The sequence below is a fragment of the Pleuronectes platessa genome, chromosome 2 (genome assembly GCF_947347685.1).
Source record: "Pleuronectes platessa chromosome 2, fPlePla1.1, whole genome shotgun sequence".
Lineage (NCBI taxonomy): Eukaryota > Metazoa > Chordata > Actinopteri > Pleuronectiformes > Pleuronectidae > Pleuronectes > Pleuronectes platessa.
The window spans coordinates 13,327,595-13,342,069 of record NC_070627.1 but is presented as its reverse complement, the minus strand read 5'-3'; the positions used below and the strand labels follow the sequence as shown (position 1 = coordinate 13,342,069).

The 14,475-nt window shown below is 40.9% G+C and overlaps 1 protein-coding gene across 2 annotated transcripts; it reads right to left on the bottom strand.

Annotated features, from left to right (window-relative positions):
* Window positions 1-1,052: 1,052 nt before the first annotated feature.
* Window positions 1,053-8,268, bottom strand: oxtrb (oxytocin receptor b). 2 transcript variants are annotated; one of them, XM_053411324.1, is made up of 3 exons: window positions 8,139-8,268; window positions 6,902-8,013; window positions 1,053-2,769 (listed from the first exon to the last, which is right to left on the bottom strand). In XM_053411324.1, exons 2-3 carry the CDS (start codon window positions 7,827-7,829, stop codon window positions 2,507-2,509), a joined length of 1,191 nt encoding a protein of 396 aa, XP_053267299.1. In that variant the 5' UTR covers window positions 7,830-8,013; window positions 8,139-8,268; the 3' UTR covers window positions 1,053-2,506. The 2 variants fall into 2 exon arrangements, with proteins under 2 accessions (XP_053267299.1, XP_053267306.1); XM_053411331.1 differs by having other exon boundaries at window positions 6,902-7,940; window positions 8,139-8,252.
* Window positions 8,269-14,475: the final 6,207 nt, after the last annotated feature.

Below are 14,475 nucleotides of genomic sequence, written 5' to 3'. Positions count from 1 at the left end.
TAATGAAATTCCCCCAACTCTCTGTGCAGGGACATAGTAGAGAAGAAATTCTCAACTTTGGAGGCTTTTTTTATTTTTTATGATGAAATGTTTAAAAGTTTTGATCCGAAGCGGTCTCAAATAATTCTGGCCCAACAGCTGCCAAGCACAACACGTTGTGTAGCTATTAAGCTTTTAACGAAATTTCTAAACATTAAAAGCTCTTCCTGACCATGCAATAAAAGTTATTTTCTTTTATTGTCAACAGGTGCTTTGGTTCAACGCAGTATTTCATGGGTGAATTTAACCTTTATAGACAAGTCGTGGCGGTGAACGAAACTCTCTGGGGGGCTTTAAAGTTAGAATCTTCGCTATGTGACTCAGGGGGTAGAGAGGATGGTCCACCAAGCAGAAGGCTAGTGGTTTCAAATTGCCCTTGATGGCTGTGCCAGCATGTGAATGGTGTGATAGAAAGGGTGCTGTGTAGAGAAGTGTTGAATGATTGTGTGGGTTAATGTGACTTTTACTGGGAAATTGTTTTTATAAATCCAGACCATTTGCCATTTCACCATAATTCAACCATTAAAAGGTTTGTTCTTCTAAAGGAAAGTATGAGATCACTGCTGCTGATGATTCCTGCCACCACCCTAATATAACAGACATAACTGGACTTTGTAAATGACACTGAAAGCACAAAAAAATCACATTCACTAACCCCAGTGTTTATGTTTACCTCCTGAACAAATGTCTAGTATTTTGTGTTTTTTTGAAACTTTACTGCCCGGCCTGACTCTTTCAAACTCCATAACCAAACACAGTCTCTCTACGGGCTCCAATTCGACTTTGAGGAGCCAGCTGTCGCTCACAGTGTGGACGTGGTGTGGAAAGCCAGCTACACCACCTAACTGCTTTTATCGCTCCGGTTTGCTTGTGTGTCATTCGGCCACATCTGGGCAGTCGTGCCCGGTGTTACGAGCCGACTGATTGCGTGCCAGTGCCTGGGTCGAATCCACTCACTGGTCATACACACCTTCATTGGCTCGCTGTGAGGGAATGGGGCATGAACAGAAAGATAGAAGCTGAAGATTTTTATTTCTTGAAATTCTTTTGAAATAGTTTTCAGGATGTTTTTCAATTTACACCTTATCAACTTTACATACATAAACTATTTTCAGAAATATGACATATTAGTCTTTCTCCATTATAATGATGCTAATCTCTCCCACGTTATGTGGCTATGATTGAAACTGTATGTATGACTGTATTCTCATCCTCCATCTTCAAACTTCACGTATGCTACTCCAACATAAGGTCTTATTTGAATCCTTTGCCAGGATAAACAAAGTTAAAGAATATTTTAAAACACTCCTAATGGGGTAAGATTGCACATTATATGATCATGAAAGTGAAACTCTCCATATGTTGAGTATAAAACGGTTTGGCACATCATATGGAATCATGAAGCCGGAGACACTGAGCAGAAAGATAAGACTGTTGGTTGGAGTAATCGTTGTGGCCACTAGAGGGAATCATATTCACAGCTTGGTCCCAAACTGGGTTCAGTGTAATATGAATCTTAGGTTAATGTACACTGAGAAATCAGAGATGGAGTTGATCAAAACAATGACGTGCAGACACACATGAAAAGCACTGAAAATTATTTAAAAAAGGAATTGCGTGGTACAAATACTGTTTGATCTGTGACACAAGAAAGTCTGCCGATGATATTGAAACCATGCAGTCTGCTGCTTAATGTAAAATCAATTCTTATTGATTTGTCTTGGTCTATTATTTTCTTGAGTTGTTGCAGTGAACATTTTTCCATGAAGCCAAACTTTGAAAGTGAATTTTTTTCCTTGCAGATTTCTTAATCCATGCAACATTTTCATTTAACCACACACATGATAGAATAACGTGAGTATAAAATACTTGCACACAAAATGATGTCACATTAAAGTTCAAACGATCACAACTGGAAATTAAGTATTTGCACTGAGCGAAAAAGATATTAAAATGCAGTTAAACACTTTGTAAAAGAATCTCTTTGTACAATATGTGACCATCGCTTATCTTTCAAGGTCAAGTCTGGACAACATCAAGACTTTAAGCTTAAACACTGAAGAACAACAACTTGTGTATGTTTACACAGAAAATTCTTATGTGTAAGAGAAACACTGTACATGCAGGACAGGGAGTTCAAAAGGAAAGCGGTGTTTTGCAAAAGCAGAGGGCATCATTCCTTGGAGATTTAAACTGATGCCAGATGTAGCCTGTGTGTAGAAGCCTGACTTCACATCACAGTTTGGACAGAGATGTTGTTCTGCTCTCTGTTATCTCCGGGTGCAGGGAATGGTCTCTGGAGACGAGGGTTGCATTGCCTATTTACCCCAGTTTCAAGCATCGGAAAACAAACACGCTGCAATGGCCATCACCACAGCAGCGCAGCAGATAATTGGATATGGGAACGGCATGATTGCCACACTACTCAACAGCAGCTTGGATGCTTGGATGGCATTCAGCTGGCTTTTCAATGTCCCGGCCCCCCTGTGCTGGACGTGTGCGTGAGGCTCCGCTGGCTGCTGGCGTTCTTGATGACGTAAGTGGAGCCGTTCCTCTTGTGCCTGCCGGGTTGATCGAAGCCACAGGAGGAGTCTGCCAGGTGCCGTCGACAGCAGCAGGAGAAGCACTGCACCAGGTCGTGGAACAGGTGACCGGCAAAGAACATGTAGATCCAGGGGTTGCAGCAGCTGTTGAGACTGGCCAGCAACATGGCGATGATAAAGGCCATGTCTAGAGAAAGAGACAGAGAGAAAACACAGACCTGGTATGATACATGTCCATTCTAACATTGCAAATAAATGCATCTGAGTGGGTCGGATGGGGAGAGTTTAGATAATCATCTGAAGATATATTTTCTTGTCAAACCCAGAAGTTTGCCTGCAGGTTACCCTCACACATTATATCTCAATCATCTCCTTACTTTCAAAACCTATTTAAACAAATCAGTGAACCACAGCATTGTGCTCGGTGACATCCTCCTTCATCATGATGGAATCATCATGTTTATTTTCAGTATAGGTCGCACTGATGCCCTCCTCAGTGGAGATGTCTCAAAGCAAAAACAGTTTTCTCCTGTTTATGTAACAATTGTTTAAACTATTATCACTATTATAACTTCCAATTTTTCCGCCTTAGAGCAGACAGGACATTTGGAATTGAAGAGCTTTATCGGTTTAGGTGTTTTCATTGGATTATTCATTAAAACGTTATGTAATATTCTTAGTCACTAGTGACCTACAATTTGTCAAGGGGTGCACTCTGGCTTTCACCCAATGAATGCTGGGATGGGTTCCAACCCCTTTCTACACAAAATATAATTTCACAAAGGGAGTTAATGGGTGGATCTGCAAGCAACGATAAAGAAGCATGTTTTCCCCAATTGCAGTAAGAAAGTAATCACCTGATGGGCTGAAGTTCAAACTATAAAACTGCCATTTTAAGTGTCTGAGTCATTGCAGGAGACACTGACATTGTGGAGATATTTGTTTTATTGGTATTTGTGTTTTTTTATATACAAAAATGCATTAAAAACACTTCCAAAGTTCCAGAGGTTGAAATGTAATAACCTTTCATGAAATCCATCATCCGGTCAAACTTTCAACATATACAATACTTTTATGATGAAAAAGTTCAGCCACCAGGATGACTGTTGGGTCTTCATTGTGACTGTGATGAAGTGTGTAAGCGAAATTAAGAAGCGAATAGAAGCCACACGCTCTGTTGTGTTAATTTACCTGCATTTGTTCAAGATGAAGTCAAGATGAGATGACACAGATTGTGTAAAGTTTAAACAATCCATTTCATCTCATAAATCAGTCTCTTTCCAGGGCAGCTGCCCAGAAACATTTATTTTCTAGGAAAATACCGACAGTTGATGGATGCCATACAAATAGGATTTTAAGTAACTTGAATAGTAGCTTGACACACATGATAAACTGGCTTCAATTAGAATGGGCTGTACTGAGTGAAAAAACATACGTTATTATATCTCATTAATCTATTTGATTAAATGACCAATAGTTGGAGCTTAGGGTCACGAAGAATCCCTACATGTAGGAATGGTGGAAAGTGGAAGAACTTTTTTTTCCGATCTTTGATGTGAGGTGAGAGATTTGTCCACGTTGTCTTCTTCTCCTCTGTGGTCAAAATGCTGACCTGTTCTATTCCTGCCGTTCTGACTCGCTATAGCTTTATTTTGGGAGATGTGGTGTGTACAGTGTCAACTAAATGACCTGTCAAGACCTGTTCAACAGATAAGTTAAACACAAGAAATCATTCAGTGCAGGAAGTGCAGGGTCATGGAGGATACAGTCCTCATCTGGCAAATTACCAAACCATAAGAGCATTTTCTTATTTAATCCTGCTGCTCTTCACTTGGAGGACATTCATCACTCTCTGCTTGATATGAAAGGAAAAACACTAATGTTGACCCCTTGTCTGCAATATCATGATGGACAGAACCACTATCTTCAGACTGAAGCTGAAAATAGAAAGGAGGCAATAATGGATTTTAACTGTACTGCCGTCACACATTTTATTGAGAGTGCAGGCTCTATCCAAGACTATTCGGAGAATGAAAAGTTAATCAAACACTGCATAAGTGCTCAAAGTCAGGTTCTGCTTCATTATGTGTGGATCCTCTGCAGGCGGTTCGGTGCAATAAAGATATGACAGGAAGTTCATGGCTGAGAAAGTGCTCAAGGTGTTTACACGAGCGACAGCAAACTCATCATTACGCCACATTACGTCAGAGAGGGTGCAATAAATCCGTAAACATGTCAGTGGGAAATGACTTGTGTGCACTAGATGATTTATATTTAATCTACCACTCCGCCGTTCATGAATCTGCCACAAAATATGTTGAAATATTTCCAATTGATTGCACCTGTCCTCCTCCCCTCTCTGTTTCTCTCTCCCATGCACATGTTTAAACCACACTTATACCATAATCAGTACAGCAATCTATTCTTAGAATTTAATTATTTTACATTTTATGCGATTAATGTACTGTGTAAATCGGTTATTACTGTCAGTGATAAAGGATTAGTTCAACAATGATCTGTGAGTGTAGTATGACTGTCCAATGAAAACCACATGTCATGGAGTTTGTATTGTTCTCTCCGGGTCTGTGTTGGCTCCTGAACTATAGACTGTGCAAGCGTCTTTACTCGATTCAGTAAATTGGGGATGATCACTGGATGTCATTTGCGATTTCGACCAACCAAAACTGGATCCGAACGCAACGGTGCAGTATTTCACTATTTTTACGAAGGCATATTATCAAGATCAGTCATATGCACCTCAGTGTGTGCACAAGTGAACACACACACACACACACGCACACACACACAGGAACATACTTTGTAGAGAAGAGTTTTCTAGTACTATATCTGGCAAATCTCCTGCGCCCCAGACACGCTGCAGGCCACTTACAGCTTCCTTTAAGCAAACACACCTGCTTTTAAAGAGAATGGAAGATGACCCTCTGATTGGTTTATTGCGTGCTTCACCCATGATTAATTAAGAGACTAAGTGCAACCCATTTGAACCATGAACCTGACGCTGCTATATATTCCACCATTTACTTACATTAGTGTATTTGAACGCAGCCTTAATGCACTTACGACTTGCACTCGAAACCATGCACTTACATCCTAAACATCAAGCCCTTTATGTCAGCACTGTGAGAGACTGCCCCCCCCCTCTAACCCACAGCAGGGATCGGCTGCAGCCCTCCAACAATCCTCAAAGGAGACGTCCTAAAGCTAAGGGATGGATGGATGATTATAAAACCTCTTATCAGATGAGAACATTCTCCTGCTTCTCAAGCTGAATGACAAATAATAACACAGTGGAATATCAGGAAAAAAACGTATTGTCAGAAAACTTAAAATATTTTTTTGGTGTGTTAATTATGAAAAGTTTTGGGAGGTGGCTTTCAAAGAATTAAATATTTCATAGTTTACTAAATGGTAATATCGCAGTGACTGAGTCCATCCAGGTAAATCATATGGGGCCCCCTTTGTTTTCCTTATTTCCTGCAAAACCATTTGAAAGAAAATACTAAAAGAGGAGGATGATTGCACAGGCATAATGTGACCGAGGCAATCTGACTCTGTGAATGCTCTGAATGAACATTCATGCAATTTCCCCTTAGAAAGCGCCACTTACACTGCATGGGTCATCTCTGCTGTGCTGCCCTTGTTCCCTTAAATGGCAAACTCAGATGATAAGAGCGGTGCATCTGAGCAAACTCTGCAGTTAAAGGAAAATTATACAAACCACCACAGGGAACACAGAGAGAGAGAGAGAGAGAGAGAGAGAGAGAGAGAGAGAGAGAGAGAGAGAGAGAGAGAGAGAGAGAGAGAGAGAGAGAGAGAGAGAAACTCTTTGATGCTGTGGTCCATTTACTGTCCCAGTGGCTCTGGGGACTTTCTGTCTACTGATAACCACTGGAAAGGACACTCCCATTATTCTGTGTTCACTTTGTAGCTGCCGAACGGTTAAACACTGTTGAGTTGTCGTGGAAGATAACTGGACTTTCTCATGGAGCCGAGCTCAGGCATACTGTACAGTGGAGGAATAACATTTGTGTTGTATTGTTGGGGGAAAAAACGGTGTTTCATAACATCATAAACAATAAACTCACCGATATAAATCTTGCACAAAGATGATGCTCAATCTATAGTGACCGTGACCCTGAGTGTTTTGCACGCTGTAAAAGAGGAGTCATATCTGCAAAGATCCATAAATGTGATTGTTACTGAAGTTATACGTCAGCAAAGAGGCTGCTTTTGGCGAATCAGGATTATAAACCCAACTCCACCAGCTGTGCGTAAAGGAAAACTGCTTGTGCCTTTACCTTCTCTGGGTGCAGCTGGATCCCAGGCAGACCACATCTGGACGAAGAAGAAGGGGGTCCAGCACAAGATGTAGGCAAGCACCACGACAAACGTCATTTTCACGGTGCGAATCTTTGCTTTCGAGATGAGCCTCACGCTAGACACGCGAGAGAGCGGGTGCGCGCTTCTGGAGGCCTTGGCTGAGGTGAGGGTCAGGAAGTGATCCCTCCTGGTTTTTAAATTGAAATTCTGCCATATTTTGAAACATATCAACCCGTAGCAGACGCTCAAAATAGCCACTGGGAGGATGTAAATGCTGAGACTCATCCATGTGATGTACGCTTTGGCCCCCCACGGCTGCACGAAGTCCCCCCAGCAGTCGTACACACCGTCCCCGACCTCCTGCAGAGAGAAGATGTAAGCTTGCGGGGCGCTGAACACCAGGCTGAGGGTCCACGAGGCGAGCACGCAGAAGCGATCCTTCCCCTTGTGCACGGAGCGCAGCGGCAGGCAGATGGCAACGCACCTGTCGACGGACATCAGGACCAACATGTAGGTGGACGCAAACATACCCACGACCTGGAGGTATTTAACCACTCTGCACAGCAGATCCGGCCCGTAGAAACGAAACGTGATGTCCCAAATGAGCTGCGGTAGGACCTGAAAGACCGCGACGACGAGGTCAGCGATGCTCAGGTGCTTCATGAAGTAATACATCCGAGACTGGCTGTGCTTGGTGGTGTGGATCGCCCACAGGACGCACAGGTTCCCGGTCAGAGCGAGCACAAGCACCAGCACCAGGACGGTAACCTCCACTTTGGCCACTTCTTCGTTTCGTTTCAAAGGATTCACTGTGTTGTTCCCCACATGGCTTTCGTTTCCACGACTCGAGATAATCCACGAAACATTATGCGCCCAACTCTCCTGCTCGCGTAAAAGCTCCTCCATCGTGCGTAAACGCGCCACTCCGGCGCAGACAGCGGTCACATCACAAACCCAGGTCCAGGGTTGCTTTCCAGAGCATAAGCTCGGGTCTGTCCTGTTTTCTGCCAAATCAACCTGTTAAAGTTGGTTTTGTTAGCTGCCTTTTATTTGAAATTATAGAGTAGAATCCAAAAGTTGGTGCTGTCGTCTGTATAGAGAAACACAATGTCACGAACATCCATTCAATTCATTTGAAACATATGAAGCCTATAAACTATTAAACACAAAGGAATTTAATATCAAATCAAGGTATTCTGTACAAAAGACGCTTACCTTCAGTGAAACTCTCTGCCCTGTTAGTTTGGGGTGTCGTGGCAGCTCATCGCCGCGTCCTGTCTGATGTGTGGGTTGTGTGGTTTGCTGAAGCTCTGTCACTAACCTCCTCCCCTCATCTGCTCAGAGTGAATGTCTGTGATGAGCGTGTCTCCTTATATCCCCCCCCCCCCCCCCCCCTCTCTCTCTCTTTGTCCTTCCACATTGAAATGCCTCTCACGTTTGGACTTATACCTATATCATATTATATTATTTCATTCTAAGTCAAGCAGAATTTAGTTCATTAGAACTTTTATTTTCAAACGAGATATATGGAAAATGTTGTAGCTGTCAGTATTGGTTGAATACAATATGTCCAAGAAGACTGATGATGTTCATGTTCACCCTCGCTCAGATATAATTACAGGTGATATTAAAGAAATCATAATTAAAAAGTTTGAGAGATACAATTTCTGATCAAACGGGTAAAGAAAAGTGGGCTTGCGTGAGCGACTGCAATATTTGTGTCCAAACAAAATCAAACATCTGTCAAAATAACGAACCCCTCAGGCCATTTTCAATTCTCAACGTTGTTTCCCAGAGGTCACAAGAGAAGGATTCCTCACAAATTAACTCAAATATAAACACAAAAATAATCTCCATTTTCATCTCAGTCCAACAATAATCTAAATTAATCATTTTGTTTTTAATGCCAGCCTCAGGCTGTCAGTGTTATTATGTATCTTGTTTTGCACTATAATTTGACAACTAGAACAGAAAAACAAACCTTTTCTTTCCACGACATTTCACAAATACACACAAGTTATGTGAATTAATCTTTATAAATATCAGTTAATAAAAAAACTGTCGATCATGTGTAACAAGGATCAACCCTATTTTCGTGCACTTGGATATTATTCACATTTTCTGCAGCCACAAACCGGATGGACTGTTTTGCTTTATATATCGAGCAGAATGATTTACTGCCTTCAACCATAACACGGACATGTGAACTCCACGTGTTCCGTGTGAAACCCTTTGTCCATTTGATTTGTTTGACACATTGAGTTGAGCAGCTGCAGCTGGTGTATTGTCAGTCATTTGTTCAGCTGAGAGTTGAGATACAATCTGACCAGACATGTTGGCAGATAAACGGGTCACCATTTCCCCCCCTTTCTCGAAAAATTATAATTTATGGGACCTGCTGTTTCCAAGGTTACTGGCTCTTGGTCGGGATGCTGCAGGAGGAAGAAGCTCCCGGAGGCCGGAAGACTCTTATGAGAGGAGAAGTGTGAGTATTCCAGGATTTGTAAGGCAAAATGACCAAAACAAATCAAACACATCTCAAACTAAAGAGCTGCTGCAGATGAAGTGTAACTGATCCAGGAATTGTTTTGAAAACAATCCCAAAGGTGAATAATATTTACTTTCATCATTTGGCCTTTCAGTCACTCAAAGCAGGATCACATACACACACACACACACACACACACACACACACACACACACACACACACACACACACACACACACACACACACACACACACACCTTCTGCTCTGACATGTGGGGTGATGTCTTATTTTCCTGAATCAATATTGAAAGGTTAGCACTGAGAACTGACATATGGAAGTTCTCCATGATGAAATCAGACATCTGTGGTCAATATACCCTTCGACATATCGTGACATTTTATTGAAAAGGTTTCATATGCAAGATTTCAAAGAAGGTTGCTGCTCTTTTGTTTTCCAAGTCAAGTATTTTTTCTATATGTCAATGAACTATTTAGAGTCCAGGATCATTTTGTTAATTTTTTTGCCAAATTTTTCTCTCTGACAAGAAACCAAATACAAGAACATTGTCAAAGGCACCCTAAAAATGTACATATGTTTATTGATAATTTCTCAGAAATTATTACAGAAGGGTTCAAGCTTTCAACTTCAATTCTTGAACATACATATTATTATTAAAACACAATGGCAACAACAAAACGACAGTATAAATCTACAGTATATTCCATAGCTAATTTGCATTAGCAGACCTATGTCTCTGTGTGTGTGTGTGTGTGTGTGTGTGTGTGTGGTTTCATCAAATAAATAAATAGGCTTAGCAACTCCACACTGGCAAAAAATGTTTTTCATATGTAATATTATTTCTTTCCTAATTGGGTTCAGATGAGAACACAACTACAGAAAACTGTACAAAAGGGCCTGAACTTAAGTAAGACAATATGTAAACATCTTCCCATAATGCATGAAGCCGGGACATGCATGGAAAACCAGAGAAGGCAGAGGAGTCCTCCAGGAAAAGATGTGATTGGTTATATTAAACTATTTTGACTTCAAAGCCTCAAAACATTTACTGTGTTTATGTCTATCGGCCAAATTAAAGTAATCAATCATAAATCATGGCTAATTGCACGTCAGAGATTATGCCGTGAACCTCATGAATATTTTCTAAACAATACAATCTATGCAGAACAACCCTCTCATGTTATACTTCACATTAGCAGCTTGACCGACACTGGAGAATTTATCCAACAGCTTTAATCTGCAAGATGCTTTATTGTCAATAACAGGTTGTGGCATGTTATGTAAACGTACTGCAAAGATTGTTTTATTTATGAAACCGCAACATATGCATCTGAAATAATATTTACGAAACAATGATCAGGACTCGCATAGTATTAAATCAAATGAGGCAGTTCAATGAGAGAAGCTGAAAACCGCAAAACACAAAGAAAATATCTTGACAATGTTATTTGTTTTGGCTCCTGGCTCCTTTCACATTAAGGTTTGCTGTTCAGCAGAGATATTGTTTCGAAAAAGATCTCACGTTATGACCTGCTCAGTAATTGTCTCTGGAGTTTCAGGGGTAAACAGCGTTGCAGGCAAAGGGAACTCTTGTCCAGACTTAATAAAACAACAGAAAAAACAGAACATGTCTCCATACTGGTCGTGTGGTGTCATCCAAGTGTCCACAAGCCCCGACATTCAGATTTGACCCGAAAACAAGGTGATTTACACCGTGTTCTAAACCTTTAAGTACACTACCGAAAGTAAAGATGCCAGCAAATGTAGTGATGCTAGTGGACGTATGAGAATGCACACCCTGCGCGTGTAGTGTAGTGAAAAAATGACGATACTTTCTAGTTATATAATACTAACCCTCCGTAGATTTGAGGTGGTTGTAGTATGTTTCCAGTTAACCTCGAAATGTGTCTTTTAAATTAATTTTGAAATCATTGGGTTTTACAACGGAGCTGTACACCAACCAGACAGAACATCCAAACCAGTAAACAGTTTAAATGTTGTAACATAACATAACAATCAGTTTAGTTAATAAATGCAATTGATCTTTGAAAGAACTTTGTTTAGCGTTCTAATCAAAAATGAAAACAATACGTTACATCTTCAGTTCAATCTGATTCAGTTTTATTTGGGGATTTATTACATTTCAGGCTCAGTTGCACTTTTTTGCTTTTGGCTGCCTGAGGCCGTGCTCCATGCGTTGTAATGGCCTTCTCCATATTGGTTGTGTAACAGAAAATTCCCACATTTCACAGCCCTCTGTGCCTCGCTGCACCTCCGACGCATCCTGCATGGCTCAGCCCATCTGGTATAATTTAATGGATGTGTGGTAGAGTCTGCTCGACTTTATACAGGATAATTCCCCCCTTTATGTATGGATATCAGTGTTTTATATTAAAAGTAACCATGTTTCAGTGTCTAGCTGAATTCATATTATCTTGTCATATAATTATTAAATTGTTCCAAATGAGCGTTTCTGCCCCAAAATAGTGTCACATGCAGATGGAACGTCCCATCATGGTTTTAACATCATTTTATAGAATTATAAATGAATCTATTTCAGTTCACATTTCCTGTTTCTCTCTGTGATTCCCTGCACTCAGTCTGTTATCCTCTCTAACTACTGTGTGATGATGTGATCCTATCTAAATGATTACAGTGGCCATACAGTATGTCAGCAGGGCTCTAAATGGATTACAGTTTATTGAGACTCTGAGCCTGACACACTCTCTGCTTGAACAGCGCTCCCAGAAGACCTATACGCTTTCATTAAACATTATAAATATTTCATTACCCAGATTATTTTAGTCTTTTTACATACTGGACCTTGGCGGGGGAAACAAACAGCGATGTGCAAATTTCTGAATGTAAAGTTGCGGCAACTGGACTTTTTTAAAAATTGTGTTTTTATAACCGGGAGAAATTGTGTGTCAGAAATCTAAACTGAAATTCCCTTTTTTAGTAATCTCATGCAGGTATGTGGAAGTGTTTAACAAATTGTGCCCAATTTAATCTCATTCCATCTCACTTTCACAAGACGCAACCTTGGGAGGAATTTTCTCAAAGTATAATTTTACGTCAAGTCAAATTGACCTGAAATAAACAAAGAGAGGGATTTTGGAGCTGCACTTGTGGTCGAGCGTAGACGGCACAGGAAACTCATTACAGTATTTTGTAAACTTTCCAAACATTTAAAGGGGAAAAACCTTCAGGAACTCACGGCCCCTTTTTTCTATTAAATGTTTCCAGGTGAAAGAATCGTTGTACCTGTTATGGAAACCACAGAATTGTGAGTGCACAGACAACGCACCCTTTTACAGAGGCACATGCTAAGAGGTGGCAGCGTGCATGGGAACCCTCTACTCAGATGCGAGTCATTGATTTTCCATGAACTGAGCTGCAGATGTAACAGATGAGTTGTAAGCCATCCTCCGGGAGTAAAGCCCGAGGCTGCAGTGGCATAAAATACACTGCTGTCTCTTTGGATTCTCTGTGGAGCTGGCTTCCATCGAGCGTCTTTAAACCGTGTCCACATGCTGGGGGAGTAGCTGAAACTGTTGGCTGAAAAACTAAGTGATTATTATTAAATTCAGCCAAATGTAGCTGCACACCTTCAAGGATCAAATGAGAAAAGTCAATTTTGTTTTGGTTGCTTTAAAGTCACAGAAGTGAGGACAGTTAGATTTTGTGAAACTTTTGTAGCTCAGTTTAACAAGCTTCTTTGTTGGGGTCGCATTAGCTCTCGTTTCTTTGGCTCACAACCGGTCACGGTTTCATCGATCCCATCTGAAACAAACACTACAAAGGAAAATCATTCCTTAACTGACAACCAGACAACCCCCCCCTAAAAACCACTGAGCTTCAAAGAGATGCTGAACAAGGCACGGACTGTGTCTGGGGACTTGGTTTGGTTAAGGCTGAAAATATGAAAAGTTTTTAAAATCTTTACTGTAATTATACCAGACAATACATGTTTGTAATTAATAACAGAAATTATTATCAATGATTTCAAATATGAAGGATGATGAAGGATCCAGTTGTTGTGGATTAGATTTAATCATTTTACATTCATTACAGTTAAACACTTTAATGGGAGATATTAAGACACAATCCTAGATAGATGGTGTGTATTTCATTATCATATTTAAACAAGGATATCGAGTACTAGATTGTGTAATACCATATACAAACAATAGCTGTCATAAATCAGTGGCTATTTGTTGCGCTTCTTCTATTGTGTTTTTGACAGTTGTCTTTCCAGACTCTTTGCTGCCTCTAGTGGAAAATAGTGGGTTTATTTTATATGTTAGTCAGCAACATTGATTGTATATAAAGATGCACAACACATATCTTCACTCTCCCACTATCCAGAAAGGAAGCAAGGATATCCCGGATACGACCGCTGCCATCTGTGTATCTTCGTTGGGTTGATTTCCCATCCACTAACATGGAGGATTTTGAACCTATACTGCTGCCAGCCACCAGGTGGCGATTGAGAGGCTGTGGCTTCACTTTTAGGGTCGTTTATCTTTATCTACTGTCAATGATCATGAAGCTATGATATAAAAAACATCGCTAACCAAATGTCATCCAAGCTAATCTTTGTCATATTTTTGTATTTACTACTTTTTTATTGCAGGTTTTGTGGAAATCACACATAAACTTCTTAAATCGGAGCAAACGTTTTGTTTTTATTAAAAAACACTGACCTGGAAGAAACTTGTTATGTGCAAAGGGTTGCAGAGGGAGCGCTTGTTTTGCTTGGCAGTGTTCACACTAACCAATGCGTTAGTCACGCTAACATGATTTAGCCTTGCATGGGATTTCTGACCCCCCCCCCCCACCACCACCCCACACATGCTTCAGGTTAGGGGCGAGAGAACGACCGCTGGTTTATACCTGTGTGAGTGCACGGACACCACAGGGCAGCTGTAAACACACCCGTTTGTTATCCTTCTGGTTGCAGGGACCCTCATGCGCTCGGAGGCTCCCGCAGCAGGGCACCCCCCGGGATTACATCAGCGAGTCAAACGTCTGTCACAACACGC

Excerpts from the sequence above, each read along its gene's own strand:
- oxtrb (XM_053411324.1), bottom strand. The coding sequence starts at position 7,829 with ATGGAGGAGCTTTTACGCGAGCAGGAGAGTTGGGCGCATAATGTTTCG. Across the intron at positions 2,770-6,901 it reads TCCAGCTGCACCCAGAGAAG|ACATGGCCTTTATCATCGCC; the intron begins GTAAAGGCACAA and ends CTCTTTCTCTAG.